The following is a 12899-nucleotide window of genomic DNA, read 5'->3' as shown; positions in this document are numbered from 1 at the left end:
ACTTTAGTATTAAAAATCTTAGACGCACTATCTTATAAAAGACTATTTATGGAAAAATCCGTCCAATGAACACATTGCAATATGATATTTGTTTTTCAGAACCTGGCCTAGGAATTCCTGTTGTGTTATTACTGCTGGAAGGTGGATTGGATGCCCTCTACCAGGTGCGCGTAACAGTACGCCAACGGATTCCTGTGGTGGTTTGCGCTGGAACCGGGCGAGCAGCCGATATTCTTGCTTTCACATATAACAGCTTCACGAAGAATTCCGAGTAATTTGTTGATATAATTTCCAAACTTTGTCAAATATGCGTGAGAAAGTCCTTACTACAGCGCTGAATCTAAAGTTTCCTTAGTTTGCAAAAATAATTATCTTATTATCTTACTGTAATTTATCTCCTTCTATTTTTAAATTATACTTTGTTTCTTTGAATCTCACGTAAAGCTTCTCGAGGACTATAATCTGTCCCTAACTTAGAAGTGACAGACTAGAGGGTATGCAGCTAGTCAATACTCTCCACCGACAAGTCTTAGACTACTCTTTGCTAACTAATACTAGGCCTGGCAGTTACGTTATAAAGCACACCCTAATTATATATCCCTACAAATATTTCTTGCATTTTGTCCTGAAAAATCAAAATATACGTACTACTAAAATATTGTGTCGATGTCAGTGGTGATCTTTTCTACTGGGAGGACTTGTTATACCTCAATGAAGTCCTGTTTCACTTTCTCTAGCACCAACAACTGATGTCCACGGAAAGAGAGGATACTATTGTATTCTATAGGCACTAGCGTAGATTATCCTAAAAACAAGATAGATGGCGCTGTCAATCTATGGTGTACTCGCACCTTGTTCATAGTCTTCTCACAATTCAGTTAAAGTCAGAGATTAAAATTTATTTCCTGATAAATTTTCTAAGGACTCTCCTATTATTTATATTTGCCACTTTTATCGGAACGGAAAGCCAGTGGAAACTAAAAATACTGCAAATGCTTTCTTATTAGAGGCGCATTTTTGAATAGAATTGTGTTTTGATACTCTGAAATGTTTTTTTTTTTCACATTTTAAACTGTGCTGAGATCAGGTGTCAGGTATAAGACACAGAAAAATACATATCGTCGGAAGGAAGTGGTTTACTAAACTGTACAAATGTCAGGGAAACCATTGATCTGTAGAGGTGGTGGTACAGATAGGGACGGACTTGCGTGTTTTGGAGTTCGCACAAGCTTCACGCAAAACTACAAGAGGGCTATCTGCGTTAGCGGTCCCGAATTTAGTAATAATATACTAGAGGATAGGCAGCTACTTAACGCCACCCATTCAACTCTTGAGCAATTTTTTCTTTACCAACATAGTGGGATTGACCATCACACTATGACTTCTCTCCCTCCCAAACGAGTGGAGTTCCCTAACCACCAGGCCATGGCAGACCACACAGGTAGGAAAACGTTATAGAAATATACAATAGTTTGTAACTGCGTTTTTCTGCACGCACACATGAATAATTTATATGTCGACTCCTTCTAATCCCATGTGTCTTGTACATTTATTATACTATGTTCAGGCCTACATGAGTAAAAGTGTAGGACTCAAATAAAGGAGCCATTTACTGTGGCATTAAAACAAAGTTATATACTTCCAATATAATGTCAAGTTTTACAAGAAGTCACGTTTTTGTATCTAATAAAGAAAAACAAACAAACAAAAACCACGCTGTTAGGCATCCAGGCTCAAATAAATGATTACAATAACTTAAAGTTAGGCTTATAAATATATTTTACTTGGGTTTTTGTTATTTTACTGACTATACAGTATCGGTCACAAGTCTGAAACCAACAAGAAAAAGAACTTTTATTATAAAAACTTGCAATATATGAAATTTGTGTTCGCTAAACACTAACAATGTCTCTGTTATAGTGTTTCTTTAATATCAAAATACTATTTTATATAAATTCCATAAACATAATTTCAGAAATATTATCCCAAAATAATTCCACATCAGGTACTAGAAATAATTAAATATAGATTGAATATATTTGTTTCATTAATATTGACAAATCATTTAGCACTCATTTAAAAACTAACCAAATTATTAGTCCAATTGATGTGTAACCCAGTAGCATAGCAGTATGTCTGTGGACCTACAACGCCAGAAACCAGGTTTCGATTGTGTAGCTTTATGCTTAATTGCAAACAAAAACATCAACTGAAGTAAGTTCCGTGACTGACCAGCAAAGTTGCACCAACAAGACTAAAAACTGAAACAGAGAAAACGGCAGAATTAAACAGCGGAAAATAAACACTTGCTGCACTGTTGCATAATTAAAAATAAAACTCATTGGTGTAATACTTAAAGGTTTTAGTGCTTTTGAAGATGTAGTTTTCTGGACATTATTCTTTTACTACAGCTGGATTTTGAAGCCCACTCACAGTATCCCTACAGAAAAATAATGTCATCCAAATTATTTAAATAGTACATCGATTGTAAATACCCTAAGGCGTAAATACGGAAACATGAAACGCCAACAAACTTAGAATTTTTAAAAAAGATTGTTTGTTTGTTTTTTGAATTTCGCGCAAAGCTACACGAGATAGCCTGCGCTAGTCGTCCCGAATTTAGCAGTGTAAGACTAGAGGGAAGGCAGCTAGTCATCACCACCCACTGCCAACTCTTGGGCTACTCTTTTACCAACGAATAGTAAGAGTGACCGTAACACTATAATACTTCCACGACTGAAAGGGTGAGCATGTTTGGTGTGACGGGGATTCGAATCCGTGACCTTCAGATTACGAATCGAGTGTTTTAACCACCTGTCCATGCTGTGCCTGTATCGATTGTAAATACACCAAGACGTAAACAGGGAAACACATAATATGAACAAACATTTAAACAATTTAAAAAAAAACAACTTTTAATTAAAGAGGCCGTAAAGACTGTGACCTGCATTAAAAAAGAAGGTTAAAAGTTAAAGTGTTAATATATTAAAGAGCTTGAGTTTCAAGCTTGCAAAAATGAGGAGACTGAGTGTTTTGGACTGGAGAAACAAAGATGGCGATAGTTTGTTTTAACTCTTTTGTTGCCAAATTATGATTTTAAACTAATTCTGATTGCCACATTATTTTTGTTTGTTAGTAGGAATATGGGCATTTTACATTAAAAATTTATATATTTATTACAAATGAACATATGAACATAAAATTTTCAGAGTTTGTTTGGAACGTACGTAGTCGGGTGCCAGTCCTATTCAAACATCTCTATTTCTTCCAGAGTTTCCCACTGAAATTGAGCATCTTGTTCCAAAATGGTCGATGGTACGAGTTCAGGTGTAAATGGGGACTGTACCTGGGGTTTTAATTCCTGAACTGTTTCCTCGGGCCCTTCCTCTAACCTCAGTAGCTGTTCCCCGTTATTTTGCCGAGCTTCCATTGGTGGCCCGGCATGGCCTAGCGCGTAAGGCGTGCGACTCGTAATCCGAGGGTCGCGGGTTCGCGCCCGCGTCGCGCTAAACATGCTCGCCCTCCCAGCCGTGAGGGTGTATAATGTGACGGTCAATCCCACTATTCGTTGGTAAAAGAGTAGCCTAAGAGTTGACGGTGGGTGGTGATGACTAGCTGCCTTCCCTCTAGTCTTACACTGCTAAATTAGGGACGGCTAGCACAGATAGCCCTCGAGTAGCTTTGTGCGAAATTCCAAAAAAACAAACAAACAAACAAACAAACAAACAAAATCCATTGGTAGTGGAAAAACGCCCCCTCGTGGTTTTACCTATCCCTACTCTCTTGGTTGCTTCCAATTTGCTTTGTGTGCTTAGTTTACTTTCTTCACCACAATCTTCCGAGTCTTCTAGGCTTACATTCTCAAAACAGTTACTACCCGAGTCCGAATCTTTCTGAATGATTTCGAAAACTTGAACTGCAATGAATGATGAACGCTTGAAGCCATCTTGGAAACTTTGTTGACAAAATTCTTTCGTTTTTACGTGTCCCGGCAACAATAGTAATCACGTGATCAGGTGTAAATAATCCAAAACAAATGAATATTAAATAGGAGCTTTGCATTTGCCTGTAAAGTGCTGCAACCTATTGAGTAAAGAATACTATAAAAATTCGACTATAGTGGCAAATCGCACGAAGGCGTCGGATCGACAACAGTCGAATTTGGCAGCGAAAGATTAAGAGGAGATCATCAGAAACTTAAACAAGAGTTTCCAAGCGAAATAATAAAGCAGAATAGATGACCTATAATAGCGATGCTTTCCTGCTTTAAGAGTATGAAATATCATCAAAAATGTATAGAACCACAAAGTAGAATCATACTATTTCAGTGCTCTATCCAATATCTAGTAAACAACTGACATAGTCGATGTGACACACATATACACCTCAAATTAGAGTAAGACGGCCAGAGTTCCCTCTAGGCTGTGCGGCTGCACACCAACCAATCAAATGCCGCGCACTTCATTATTCCAGCTGCGCACATCTTCAATGGCACTAAATAATCAACTGGTAGCATGCACTGCAGAGCCTCCTAATGATCCAGTTGGGACGGTGGTCTAAAAGTACCCTTACCCCTAAAAAAAAGGAAAAAAAATAGTTAGTACACATCCACACATTGTCATGATACTAATACATGTGAAAATAATTCATTCCTTAAATGGGTTGTAAACATTAGAGGAAACATTGAAGACGATACAGTGCAAATTAATTATTTGTTATTATACAAAATTAGTGTGTGTGTGTTTTTTTCTTATAGCAAAGCCACATCGGGCTATCTGCTGAGTCCACCGAGGGGAACCGAACTCCTGATTTTAGCGTTTTAAATCCGTAGACACACCGCTGTCCCAGCGGGGGACATATACGAAATTAGGTTCTCACACATGGTTTTTTTTCTCCACCCCCATTGTTTTTAGAACAAAGCCACATTAGATTGTCTTCTGTGTCTACCGCTAAGAATTGAATCTCGGATTTTACCCTCGTAAGTTTGTATATTTACCATTATCTTACCGCGGAGGGGCGCAGTTTTATTTTCACAAGTATAATGTTACAATACCGATCAAAAATAACACATAATTATTATTTTTCAGCCTTTTACAATATATATAAAGTTGATGGTTTGGACCAGACTTTTGACTAATACTCTTTTTTTTTTATCTTTGCTGTATATCTTTAAAATCATTAATACGTGTCATATCCGTTAACAAACAGGGGAAAGCGTGTTGTCAGTGACTACCACAAGGGCGTGATAGAAGAGATGCTACTACTAGCTTACAATAAAACTTTTCAAGGCCGAGAAGAAGAGTTGAGGGCAAAGGTGTCCTTGGTTTTGGACTGCTGTCGAGAGCAAAGCTTGGTAAATTAACATCAATTTTAGCTGCTGATTTAATCAAAAATAATATTTTTTTATGTTTTGAACTCATACGAATTAGCCGAACCTTCCCGCTCACCCCTATTTGTTATGATTGTTCTTTTCTCTTGTATCAACAGGTTGGTTCCATTGTTGCCGGATCACTAATTTTTTTAAATGTTTATTAAACTTAGTTTTTATAACGAGGATCAATTTTGTTTTTAGTTAGCAGCTTCCATTTATCTGTGTAAAAGGCAGTGTTATAGCGTAATATAATGATAGTTTTATGGTTAATTTTGTTTTAAAATCTCGTAAAGTTACTACAAGTATTATAGTATTGTAACTACATTTTACGATCATCAACATCCTTGGTTCTCTAATCGATCTGATGAATGAAAGTGTAGCCGTGGAAATATGGTGTTTAGATTTCTTTAATGGAAATTTCGCAACATTCATTCTGACAGGGATCAGTGGATTTTATTAACATATAGATCGATGGATTTAATCGCTAGGTTTTGCCTCTAGCTGTATTTGCTCCAGTCACTCAGTGGCAGATTTAAGGTTGTGTGGGCACAGTGGCTAGAATTTTCGTGGGGCTTACATCCCATCTAATTTTACATAGAATAAAATTATCAATGCCCCGCCCCCAATTAAGACCATGAGGCCTGGGGCTGAGTCCCCTCTAGCATTTACTATGGTTTTAGTGAACGATAGACGGAATATGAAATGTCGTGTGTGATGTTATACGACATAGCACGTGAGTACATTTGGGTCAACAAAGATTCCAGTTTAAATCACGTTCCATTCCAAGAATTGTTGTATATATCCTAAGTTACTTCTAGACGTCATTGTTGTATATATTCTAAGTTACTTCTAGACGTCATTGTTGTATATATTCTAAGTTACTTCTAGACGTCATTGTTGTATATATCCTAAGTTACTTCTAGACGTAATTGTTGTACATATCCTAAGTTACTCCTAGACGTCATTGTTGTATATATCCTGAGTTACTTCTAGACGTTATTATTGTATATATCCTAAGTTACTTCTAGACGTAATTGTTGTACATATCCTAAGTTACTTCTTGACATCATTGTTGTATATATCCTAAGTTACTTCTAGACGTCATTGTTGTATATATCCTAAGTTACTTCTAGACGTCATTATTGTATATATCCTAAGTACTTCTAGACGTAATTGTTGTATATATCCTAAGTTACTTCTTGACGTCATTGTTGTATATATCCTAAGTTACTTCTTAACGTCATTATTGTATATATCCTAAGTACTTCTAGACGTAATTGTTGTATATATCCTAAGTTACTTCTTGACGTCATTATTGTATATATCCTAAGCTACTTCTCGACGTAATTGTTGTACATATCCTAAGTTACTTCTAGACGTCATTGTTGTATATATCCTAAGTTACTTCTTGACGTCATTCTAAGGTTTTCTGATTAGTTCGCAGAAGAAGAAGACACTGTATTTATCATTCTATAAATACAAAAACAGTTATTTTGACATTAACCATGTGTACAAATAGCAGTATAGTGTTTCTGTGTTATATTAATCTGTGTTTTAACTGGACTATTTAACTGTGATATTTCAGTTATAGAAAAAAAAAGTATTCGTTGTTTTTCACAGATCACCGTTTTCGACATAGATTCAAATGAACAGTTAGATTCAGCGATTTTAGTGGCCCTTATGAAAGGTAAAAGAACTTATGCTTGTATATTATTCCTTGATGTATAAAAAAACAATTACCTTGTAACTTTAATTTCGTATATATCGATGTTAAGCTTACCTCAGGCAACTCAACATTAAGTCTAAGGACTTGTAATGCTAAACATCTAGTTTCGATACTCGCAGTGGGCACACGGTTGAAAGTAAATTATGGTTAACTACAATCAAATACCAATATAAGTATTAGGTCTATTATATTTTTCAACATCACACGTTTTACTCAGTCGCACAAATGTTTTGTGTTTTTTTTTCAGTAAGAAGACAAGTGTATCACAGTATTTAAACCATATTATGTCCGTATTATGTTTAAACTGTATCATATCTCCAATATCCATTGTCGACAACGAATTTCGATCAATCCAGAGCTGTTCAGCCCGACTGGGGTACAACACAGTAGTGGTTGAACTACTAGTTAAATAAACCAGCTGATACAATGACAACTGTTATGGTGTTAAGGGTGCATAATAATAGTGTTCCAACCACACTATATTTATCCCACCCACTGCTGATGACGAGTTTCGCTCCATACAGAGCTCATCCGGTTGTTTGGGATACAACAATCAGGGCAGTGGTTGTAACACAATGTTATATAGGCCATCTGTTACAACAGCAGCTGTTATTCAGGTATGATCCATCCCATCAACCACGTTGCTATGGGGCTACGAAAAATTAGGAGCTACAACACTGTTCTAGTCTTACAAAATATTAAATAAATAAGAGAGTGCCTAAACAGTACCGTGCAAATAAACAAACACTATTATTATAATTAATTATACTTGTCAAATGCCATTATTATAATTAATTATACCTGCCATATGACATTATTATAATTAATTCTACCTGTCATATGGCCATATTATAATTAATTATACCTGTCATGTGACGTTATCATTAGTCTTATTATATTCGTTGTAATAAATCTGCATGGTTAAGCAAAGTATATGTCTGGGAAGAAAATACATGGTCATAAATGTATTGTATTATATCATGTTTCTTCCTTGTACGTTTCCACATTTCTTGATAAGTCATCACCAAATTTATACAGTGATACTGGATGACATGAGGGGGTTAGACCCCCAATCTAATTTCATATTTATATAATCCTCGAAAAGAGTATGTCTTTCTTTTCAGTATTAGTATCTTTATGTATTTTTATTCCACTTTTAGTGTTTATTATGTTAAGGAAAAAAATAGAAGCACAATTTCCTCTTATTTGTTACAAATAAGTTTTTATTTCAACCGTCCAATGGACGGGCACTCCAGCTCGTGATTTATATGACCAGTGTTCAACATTACTTTATTTCTTCTTTCTTTAACAGTCTAATGAGCTCTCTATTGAGTAAAACGTGTCGTTGGCTATGGATATAGCGGCCATTGTTTGGTTGAAATATTATTATATAATAGGTCTAATAATAATGTGTTATGACAAGCATAATTAGTTATAATAATGCTTCGCCAGCTTGGAACAAACATCCGCATCATAACGACTGTTCTTGTAAACATGTGGTTGACATAAATAGTGTTCGGACCATTACTGTGTTGCACTCCAGCACTCTTTCATTGAGCGAAACGACTCATCGTCAACAGGTATGATGGACCTTGTGAAGTTGAATTTGAGGAACTGAATAAATAATATATTGGCAAAAAAATATGGTAGGCGTAATATTAGTGTCTTTGGTGAGTACGGTTTAATACAATCATGCTTCGCCAACTAGAAAAGACGTTCACACTACGTCAGGTGTACATTCATTGAATCTCTTTTATGAGTCATTATTGTTGATTTAGTTACTTAATCAAGAGGAAGTCATAATCTTGAATATCATGATATTTCAAAGTACTCTTTCAAGTAGAAAAGTTTGTTTATTACTTATGGCTTATCCCTCTAACAATATCTATTGATCTAACAATACTTCTTTCTCTAATAATACCTAGTCGCCTGATAGTATCTAGCCTAACAATACCTTATTCACCTAACAATATCTAGCCATTTGACAATACCTAACCAGTATCTTGTCATCTAACAATACCTAGGAGAAACCAGTATATTATTAGTAGAAGGTACCCGAAAACACCTTAAGAGATATAATTAATTATTACGCAGATAAACCAGTGAGTGGTCCGACAGTTGAATTTGCACAATCATACTCTTGACCATTTCAAAATACTGGTTTTGAAGAAGGCTCCCTAAAAACAAACGTAACCACAAATTACAAAAATAAACAAAATAATTTATGGCCTGGAAACTTTCCATCCCAACGGGCTAGAGGAACTTTTTAGTTTCTTGTAATATTTCACGTTTTAGTTTTACCCACACGTAAATGGTTTTATACAATGATTTATGTATTTACGTGTGTGTGCATTTATATATATATAAAGAGAATATTAATACTTAATACTGAAGAGTTAAGTAAAATAAAACAAAACATAAAAAAAGGACTGCGTTAAAAACAGCAGATCCAAGCCTCTGATTAATGTTAGTTTGTTATTAATAAAAACAAGCCAAAACTAAAAAAAAAAAAATATTAACGCTGCACAAATTGAAAGGATCTCGGGATACAGGCTATAATGAAGGATATAAATTGTACCCTAGGTTTTGGAGGTAACTGCCGAAGTAGGACGCACATTGAGGTGGGGATACATTGTCTATCAGTCTTAACCTCCATTCGTGACTTTCACATAGAGAAATAAAATAATAATTTATTTATTTTTCATCTTTCTATGTTTATCTTTTTTTATTATTGTTTTAACTTGAGAGAGCAGTTACCTTCCCACAATGATCTGCAGGCAGTTAAAGGTGATATAGATATTGGACGTTTTGGGCTTGAGCACTCCCATCTCGCTCTCCTAATTTCTAATTTTCTTATGTAAACTGGAGAATTGGATGTTAAAAGTGATAAACGGAGTATCCCCACCGCCGTGTGGGTTCTACTTCTCAGTCACCTCCAAAACGTAGGATACATTTTATAATCCCACGTTTACCTTGTATCCTAGGATCCTTTTTAAAAATATCAAGCTTATTTTGTTTCACGCTAATGTGTTTTGTGTATGGCTTAAAAATTTATGGTTATAATATAATTAATCAGAGGTGAGGATTTGCTGTTTTTAACGCAGTCCTTCCTCATAATGCTATTTATTCATTTAGCTTCATTTGGATGTAATTATTTAATTTCACTATTGTTTCAAGTGTTTGTAAACATTATTATGCACGTTCATTTGTTACATTGTCACATGCCCTTCGATTTAGAATGTTTTCGTTTACGGATTTACTGTTCAATTAGTGATACCTGATTAAGGGCATTGCCCGAAACGTTGTATCGAGTGTATGTGTATGCATGTGTGTGTTTTCTTATAGCAAAGCCACATCGGGCTATCTGCTCAGTCTACCGAGGGGAATCGTACCCCTGATTTTAGCGTTGTATATCCGCAGACTTACTGCTGTACCAGCGTTGGACGTTCTAGCAATAATAGTAGTATTTATATTAATATATATATATATAATATCTGTAGTTAACTTCTTGGTGGTTTGACCTACAACATTTTTCCTTTATCTAAACAATACCCTACTCACCTAACAATACTTAGTCATCTAACAATATCTAGCCTTCTAACAATACCTAATCATCTGGTAATAACAGACTAATTGTTGGTACCACTTAGGTGAAGGACACAGTCATCGAAAGGAGCAACTACGACTTGCTCTAAAATGGAACCGAGTGGATTTGGCAAGAAGGCTTTTCACGAGTCACATCCACATCCCTCCTGAATCTCTGGAGGAATTCATGACTGAGGCTCTGGTGATGGACAGAGTAGAGTTTGTCAAGCTGTTGTTAATGAATGGTGTAGTGATGAAGAATTATCTGACAGTCGGTCGTCTTAGAGAACTTTACAACACCTGTATATATGTACGAAAGTATTTATTCGTATTACATTTCCATTTTGTAATAGTAGTTGTACTATATCAATAAAAAATACAACTTGTTATAATCCAAACTTGTTGACAGTTTTATATTGTACATAATTTGTTTATAGCATAAGTACTTGTTAATTATTTTCTAATTATGTGTTTCAACTCTGACCAGCAGGTGAAGTGACGTAATCATTGATTGTTCTGGCTTTATTGTTAAGCCTTCGCTTTTTATGAAGTGATATATGAAATAAGTTTGTGTAAGGATGAAACTAGAATACAATAATTTTCTATTGATAACATTGTGAGAAACACAGTTCATTATTAGTTTGTGGTGTCCAGAGTACATTTAAATCTCGTCATCAGGATCCAAAGAATCCTTTGCCATACCTGTCGGAAATTCTTCTGTCTTTATCCAAGTGGAATGAGAGAACTATAAAGTTGTGGGATATACACCTTGTACTGCAACATCTGGTTAGGAGACACAAATGTTATCATTACAGCGACAAGCCTGAACAAAACTGTGAACTGTCTTTTCTGGTGGGCTCAGACGAACACTTCGATAAACCTTTTCGTGAGCTATTTTTATGGGCGGTACTGATGCTGAGGTAAGTAGAATGTGAATCTTCAATATACATTGAGAGTTGAGGTTTTATGAAAGTTTTGTAGTGATACTATAAATTGAGGCTTTATGAAATGTTTACAGTGACACTGAGAGTTGAGGCTTTATGAAATGTTTACAGTAACACTGAGAGTTGAGGCTTTATGAAATGTTTACAGTAACACTGAAAGTTGAGGCTTTATGAAATGTTTACAGTAACACTGAGAGTTGAGGCTTTATGAAATGTTTACAGTAACACTGAGAGTTGAGGCTTTATGAAATGTTTACAGTGACCCTGAAAGTTGAGGCTTTATGAAATGTTTACAGTGACACTGAGAGTTGAGGCTTTATGAAATGTTTACAGTGACCCTGAAATTTGAGGCTTTATGAAATGTTTACAGTGACACTGAGAGTTGAGGCTTTATGAAATGTTTACAGTGACACTGAGAGTTGAGGCTTTATGAAATGTTTACAGTGACACTGAGAGTTGAGGCTTTATGAAATGTTTACAGTGACACTGAGAGTTGAGGCTTTATGAAATGTTTACAGTGACACTGACAGTTGAGGCTTTAGGAAAGGTTTACAGTAACACTGAGAGTTGAGGCTTTAGGAAAGGCTTACAGTGACACTGACAGTTGAGGCTTTAGGAAAGGTTTACAGTGACACTGAGAGTTGAGGCTTTATGAAATGTTTACAGTGACACTGAGAGTTGAGGCTTTATGAAATGTTTACAGTAACACTAAGAATTGAGGCTTTATGAAATGTTTACAGTGACACTGAGAGTTGAGGCTTTATGAAATGTTTACAGTGACACTGAGAGTTGAGGCTTTAGGAAAGGTTTACAGTAACACTGAGAGTTGAGGCTTTAGGAAAGGCTTACAGTGACACTGAGAGTTGAGGCTTTAGGAAAGGTTTACAGGAACACTGAGAGTTGAGGCTTTATGAAATGTTTACAGTGACTCTGAAAGTTGAGGCTTTAGGAAATGTTTACAGTAACACTGAGAATTGAGGCTTTATGAAATGTTTACAGTAACACTGAAAGTTGAGGCTTTATGAAATGTTTACAGTAACACTGAGAGTTGAGGCTTTATGAAATGTTTACAGTAACACTGAGAGTTGAGGCTTTATGAAATGTTTACAGTGACCCTGAAAGTTGAGGCTTTATGAAATGTTTACAGTGACCCTGAAATTTGAGGCTTTATGAAATGTTTACAGTGACACTGAGAGTTGAGGCTTTATGAAATGTTTACAGTGACACTGAGAGTTGAGGCTTTATGAAATGTTTACAGTGACACTGAGAGTTG

General features: G+C 35.6%; 1 protein-coding gene across 1 annotated transcript in view; it reads left to right on the top strand.

Moving 5' to 3' along the window:
* LOC143255944 (transient receptor potential cation channel subfamily M member 3-like) overlaps nt 1-12899 on the top strand; it is a 56030-nt gene that overhangs the window by 22038 nt on the left and 21093 nt on the right. The window contains exons 8-12 of the mRNA XM_076512405.1: nt 100-271; nt 5209-5353; nt 6992-7058; nt 10748-10992; nt 11361-11602. Of these exons, the coding sequence (XP_076368520.1) occupies nt 100-271; nt 5209-5353; nt 6992-7058; nt 10748-10992; nt 11361-11602 (871 nt within the window). The remainder of the gene's footprint in view (nt 1-99; nt 272-5208; nt 5354-6991; nt 7059-10747; nt 10993-11360; nt 11603-12899) is intronic.

This window comes from Tachypleus tridentatus, chromosome 7, assembly GCF_004210375.1.
Source record: "Tachypleus tridentatus isolate NWPU-2018 chromosome 7, ASM421037v1, whole genome shotgun sequence".
Lineage (NCBI taxonomy): Eukaryota > Metazoa > Arthropoda > Merostomata > Xiphosura > Limulidae > Tachypleus > Tachypleus tridentatus.
The sequence above is the reverse complement of the archived record's forward strand: the minus strand, read 5'-3'. Positions and strand labels throughout refer to the sequence as shown.